At 49.6% G+C, this 6,601-nt stretch overlaps 1 protein-coding gene across 3 annotated transcripts in view; it reads right to left on the reverse strand.

The window, feature by feature from the left end:
• Window positions 1–5,675, reverse strand: part of MGLL (monoglyceride lipase) — a 130,083-nt gene extending 124,408 nt beyond the window's left edge. Inside the window, exons 1-2 of one of the 3 annotated variants that reach the window (XM_010589919.3) lie at window positions 5,527–5,675; window positions 4,101–4,245 (exon numbers count right to left, since the gene is read on the reverse strand). In XM_010589919.3, coding sequence (XP_010588221.1) covers window positions 4,101–4,225 — 125 coding nt within the window. In that variant the 5' untranslated portion in view covers window positions 4,226–4,245; window positions 5,527–5,675. Of the gene's footprint in view, window positions 1–4,100; window positions 4,246–4,715; window positions 5,377–5,526 lie in introns of those variants that run through there. The other 2 variants (XM_010589920.3, XM_010589917.3) reach the window with 2 other exon arrangements.
• Between the last annotated feature and the right edge of the window lie 926 nt (window positions 5,676–6,601).

Raw genomic sequence — 6,601 nt, forward strand, 5'->3', positions numbered from 1 at the left:
GGGACATTCCAGAAACTATGCCACCTGCTTGTCCCCCTTGGTGGTCCATCCCTGCCAAGTGCCCTACCTTCAGACCCCCAATTCCCTGTGATCAACCACACAGGCTACAGATAGCTTCAGGGGCAACTCAGACTCAGAGAGGTGTGAGAGGAGGCAGAGTCCTGAGTGAGGGTATGGCTGCAGGGCAGATGGAGGAAACCAGCCCAGTTACCAAAGTCTGAGCAAGAAAGGAAAAGAGAGCAAAGCCAGCAAGATGCCAAGAAGAAATTTCAGGGGCTTAACTTCTGGAAGGAGTCCCTGGGTGGTGCAAACAGTTAACGCACTCACTGCGAACCTAAAGATTGGTGGTTTGAGTCCACCCACAGGCAGCTTGGAAGAAAGGCCTGGTGATGTACTTCCAAAAAATCAGCCACTGAAAACCTTATGGAACACATTTCTACTCTGACACACAAGTGGTCACCACGAGTTGGAACTGATTCAATGGCAACTGGTTACTGGTTAAACATTACTCAAGGGCACAAATTTAGCCTTGACTCTCCCAGCTAAGGCATACACCAACTACACCCCACCCATGGGTCCGCCTCTATCACCCTGTGGAACTCATCACTGGCAGCCTGCTACAGAACCAATGTGGAAAATTCCAAGACACTGAGTCACCCAGGGCACCGTGAGATGTTCTTTCCAAATGGATACATATCTTTAATCTATTCTTCAGTTTCATTACAGTCTGAGTAAAATGATTAGGGAGAATTAATCATTCTATTCCTCTTTATGATAGGAAGTGATCTTTACCCTAACCGAAAGGGTAAGAATTTATCAGGAAAACACTGCCTATAGAAGCAAAAGTCCATCTTGCTCAGTGGTGTGGTAAGAATTAAAAACGACCAAACCCAGGTGTTAACTAGCTGGGTTATCTTGGGTGAGGTTCTTTGTAACACTAGACCTCTGTTTCCTCATCCGTAAAATGGGAATAATAATAGTAATACCTGCCTCTCAGTGTGACATGAAGATTAAATGAGATCATGTATGTAGACCCTAGAACATATGTAGTGCTCAGTTAATATGAGATAATTCTGATATACCTTAAGCGTAACGCTTATTACCTTAAATAATACTAGACAAGCATGAATCTGCCTTGACACTGCCACATGTAGGTTTAAAATCTCTGGTTCATGAAAACTGTTAAGTATTGTGCCTCTGGGCTGCTGTGTTAAAAACAACCTTGTGTTTGGATGCAAAAATTCTAACAATTCCAGAAATGCTTTCTCCTGAAGAGGCTGGCATTTAGATAATACAATTTGCTTCATTAGAACAGGTTAAACCGGTTTATCAGGTTGTGGCCAACACCTGTAAATCCATGTTGCCTTGAGCACCTGCGGAGCAGGTCTTAGAGTTCAGCAACTTCTCTGAGGGCAAAAGACTCCAGCAAGTGCTCTGGGCAGGGCCAAGGACAAAGCACACTTGGCAACTTGTTGACCAGAAAGAACATCAATACAAACCAGTGCCAACTAATAGACAGCAGGGAACACACCTGCCTGTACAAGGTGGCCTCAGGATCCTGGGGTGGCTTCCCAGATCCCACGTGCCCCAGTGAGAAGGATGGAAAAGGAGCAAGCGGGGGAGAAGGTAGACTCTGACTGGTGCCTTCCCCGTGGATGGTAGAGCAGGTGTGGACAGTTTTGTCTCCTCTTTCTTTTCTCCCTCTCTTTCTTCCTAACTGGGAAGAGATGTGATCACAGCCAGGGAAGATTCTAAGCTGAGGAGGGGGATAAGACTGGAGGACACTCCCTCAGGGATAGTCTGAGGCCGACAGAGACTCAAGGCCTCTTTCCTCCTAAAAGCAGATGGGACCATGCTTTGCAGGCAAGAGTGTTGAAATGCAACTGCAGGGACATCAGTGGACCACAGTGGAGGGCAGGCCTGCTGGGTGCTGGCACCGGCCAGAGCAACCGATCTCAGGTGTGAAGTTTGGAAATGCTTCCCTACCACTTGGCACAAGCCTCTGCTCTGAGCCTCCTCACTGCTTCCCACCTCTATGACAGTTCTGGCCTCTCCTCTAGGATCCTTGACATTCCAAGACCCACAACCACAGAGCTAGCATCTTTACCACAGGGGGACGCCAGAATCCTGCTCCACCATTGGTCAGTGCTGGGTGACTGTGGCATATTTTAAAGACTGCTCCTGACAGAGGGGACACCTTGGAGGGGGGGATATTCATCTGCATCATCCCAGATGAGGAGGCAGGGCAGGCAGGAGGGTGGCCCCTCATCCTTATCTGTAAAGTGACGATGACACAGCTCTTTGAGCCTCAGATGCTACTTGTTTTGTTGCTCTTTCTGTTCCAATGCGCCTGCCCTTAATTTTTCCCAGATCCATGCTTCCAAATCCTAGGGCCCAGCTGCCTCAACCTCCACCCTTACTCTTACTCCCGCTGGCATCCACCACTGGGTAGAATCCAACTTCCAAGAGCCAGCTCAACCTAAAATAAGAGGTTATCTCCGAATAGAGCTGGAGCAAAGGACAGCTCCCTGCAGGGATAATCTGTGCGTGCGGGTTGTAAAACCAACCACCCAGGCAAGGGCAGCCAGCTTGGCCATTGCTGGACCTTCACCCCACTGCCACCCAACACGTCCCTCTGCCCTGTTGAGGATTGCCGGCCCTCTTTATTTGACCCTCTAACTAGGACAGCCTCACTCCTTAACAAAGCCCAGAGTCTGAGGCTCGGACATTGCAAACTTCTACTTTCAATTCTTTATCCTCTTTTTGTATAGTGATAAATAACTCACCATCTACCACTAATTTGTTAGAAATTAAAACAAGAACATGCAATTCTACAGCCAGCTAAGTCAGAGTGGGGAATTAATGATTAATTAGCATTATAATGCTTGACAACCCTCTTTCTCTGCTTCTTCCTCCCCATCTCTCCTCCTTTCTCCCTCCCTCCCTCCTGCTCTGACACACAGACTCACATACTCTCCTCTAGAGGAAATCTTTAAAATATTACAGGAGCTGGTAGGCACTATTGTCAGCCACTTTGGGAAGACACCAGAGAGAAAAAAATAGCCAGCTTGCATAGCTGCTTAGAAGCTGTGATTTTAAGCCAGAGTTGCTTTAAAAGTCCGTATCTCTGGTGGGCCAGTAGACGGATTTAATGTGCAGCAACATGGATTATACACACCTTGTTAAAGGAATAAACCAAACCCACTGCGACCCTATAGGATAGAGTAGAAAGAACTGCCCCATACGGTTTTCAAGGAGCAGCTGGTGAATTCGAACTGGTTAGCAGCCAAGCTTTTAACCACTGTGCCACCAGGGCTCAGGAGACATTTTATAGCTGTGTTAGGGTTAGGTGGTTGCTGAAATACGAAGGGAGACAATATCCTCACCATACCTTGTTCCCTAGGAGACAAGAGGCCTATGAAACAGGTAAAACAACTTCCATGGGAGAGGACACCTTCACTTGTCACTAAGTCAATCAGTTACTACAAATAATTTCTTTCCCTCAATAACACAAACAAGCAGGGTTTCTCCTGTTTCATACAAGAGAGAAGAGGAGCAGCAGACCAGCTGTCTCACTGTACATAGTCCCAAAGCCTATTGCTAATAGCCAGACAAACCCTTGATGGAAAATGGAAAAAGTAATTGAGATGGTAAGAAATTAGGAAGAAACACCAAGACCCCTCCCTTCCTAGTTACACCCTCTTTGGAAGCTCATAATTCAACAGGAAACAAGTGCAAAGGGTAAAATATATATAATATTTTGGTTTTCTTATCCACCGGCATGTTTTTCTCTAATTGTTGGGGCTTGATGTTAAACAAATGCCTGTACAACAGGAAATCAACTAAAGTTCAAAAAACAAAGTCCTGTGGAATTTTTGAAAACTGCTATAGGTAGAATCCGTATCCTAGTCATTATGAGGATAGAACTCCGAGTTCTTACTTACAAAAATTATGAAGTCTGAATCTTGGCTATGTTCGCACCACTAGGCCTGACGTTAGAATGACATGTGAAGTAGGTCTTGTAGAAAGTGGCCCACAGGGAAGAGAAGAAGACAGCAGCCTCCCCACCCGATGCAGCCAGCCATCTGGGAACCACTTACTTGGGCTCGCCTGTGGGTTTCCAGTACTTGCAGAAAAGGCGCTGCCCGTCAGCGTTAATCAGGTGAGGGAGGTCCTGGTATGGAGCACTCTGTGGGGTCCCCCTGGGAGAACTTTCCTCCGGCATTCTGAAAGGATTTGCAAGTCCTTAAAAGAAAGGAGGATATTGTCCCAAGTCAGAAATATGGCAAAAACATACAGGGATGGGGAGGAAAGACTTGTTCAGAATCAATAACATTAAAAAAAAAAAAACCCGCAGTTTAAAAAACTTCATTTCAAAGGTTTCAACATACATACATTTCTTGCAAACCTCTTGAAGACTGAAAAATCCCATTTGCTCTTCAGAAAATGCTCACTTTTCTAAGTGCCTCGTTACAGCTTTTTCCCCCTTCCCATCTGTGTTTATTTTAAATCATTTCAGGACACTTAATCTTAACGACTATTTTAGCTGTAATCAAGTGGAAATTATAGTCAGTTCTATGTGTACAAAGACCCAGCTGCACGAAGACCCATCTATCTTAAAGTCTCCAATGAACAGTTTCATGGGGCCCAATAACCAGGGGGATGATACTCCGATGATTCCTCGGGGCTGAAATTCCGGAGCGGTGATGACAAACCTGTTTCCATCGTGTCCTGGGTTTGCATTCCAGAAGGGCGACAGCCTGAAGAATCAGAGCTAGGCAAATAAGGGCTGTTCCCTCCTATCCGCTGTCACAGGGCAGCATTCAAGCAGTCCCGAGCCCCTCTCCTAGCCTCCATTCCCTCCCTACCCTCCACCCCTCATGATCTGCCTTTTGGGTTTTCGGAGTGCTGAGCCAGGAGCCTGCAGCCAGCTCTCAGTGACAGGCTCTCGGTTCTCCCCGCCTTCCCCAAAGGGGAGGACAGGCGCTGGCGATCCTCCGCTACTAGTTCGTTTCAGCACTTTTCCTAAACGAGTCGCTGGATGGACCTGGAGAAGGGAGGGGCTTGCCAGTCCCGCACCCACCGCCCGGGAAACGGGAAACCGCCCCGCGAACAGGCAAAGCACCTCACATACGAGCAAATGCGGGTCACCGAGACAAAGTCAGCCCCGAAGGTTCTGAAAAACTTTGCTTCCTGCCTGTGCCCGCTAGCAAAGGGAATGGAGCTTTGCGGCTGTCATGGGAAATGCCACCAGAAAAACCGGAGGCTTGGCCCGGGGTCCCTGCACAGGGCACAGTGGGGACTGGAAATATGGAGTGAATGAGAACAAGTTGATTTGGGGTCTGCTGCGAGGGAGCAGAGAGGGCGCGCGCGCAGGCATACACACCCCGCGCGCACGCCGCGCGCACACTCACGCGCACACACAGCCAGGCGCCGGGAGCCCCGCCGAGCTTGCCGCGGACCCGCGTGCTGCCCTCCACCCTCCGCGGACACTCGCGGGCGGGGCGAGGGCCGGGAGCTAGTTACCGGGGCCACGAGCTCCGCCGTCCGCGTACCCCGATCGCCGCTTCGTCCTCCTCTGCCGGGGCCCAGAACTGGGCCAAGCTGTGTGCCGCAGGCTCCGTGGTGGCAGGGCGCGGCGTCTGAGCCGCCACTTTATCCCAGGTCCCGGCTCCGCGGCGGGGGCGGGCGGCCCGCGGTGGGTGGGGAAGCGCGGCCCAGCCGGTGGCGCGGGGAGGCGGTGCCCGGCCCACGTGTGCCGGGCCTCAGGGAGGAGCGCGGGGGCGCAGTCGGACCGCCACGCGCGCCACCCGGCACGGGAGCCACGGCCCGGCGGAGCTGGGCGCTCCTGTCTGTATCTGTGTGGGTCTGAGTGCGCGCGTGTGCTGTGTGTACGCGCGGGTGCGCGGTGTATCTTCGCACACCAAGGCTAGGGAGCAGGGGCGGATTATCCAATAAGCAAGGCAAGGGGTTTACTTGTGGTTACTTACTAATCTGTAGTGAACAATTTCACATAGGTTTCGCGGCATCAAAGATTCTGCTGAGACACACAGGGCGTACCATATACACCAGAAACCCACATAGACTTAGACACAGACATCACACATACACAAAATTCACAGACAAAAACACATGCAGATATATGCAAACACAGGTATATAGACAGCATACCATATACACCAGGTGCACACACAGAGGCACACATCCAGACATCACAGCACACAAATACAGAGATGCAGACACATAGACACATATACACACACAGAGACATACGCTCACTGACACACCACAAACACAAACACATGCAGATATACACACAGATATACAGGCAGCATACCATATACACCAGGCACACACATAGAGACACACACAAACACAGACATCACAGCACACAAATACACAAAGATGCAAGCAGACACACTCAGTGACACACTACACCCACAAAGACACACACACATAGACACACACACACAGTCACACAGAGACATACGAGGACACACCCAGGCATACACACACCACACACACAGACATACATAGGCACATTCAACCCCCCCACATATATCCAGGCATACACGTGTGTGCACACACACACATAAACAGA

This window comes from Loxodonta africana, chromosome 22 (genome assembly GCF_030014295.1).
Source record: "Loxodonta africana isolate mLoxAfr1 chromosome 22, mLoxAfr1.hap2, whole genome shotgun sequence".
NCBI lineage: Eukaryota > Metazoa > Chordata > Mammalia > Proboscidea > Elephantidae > Loxodonta > Loxodonta africana.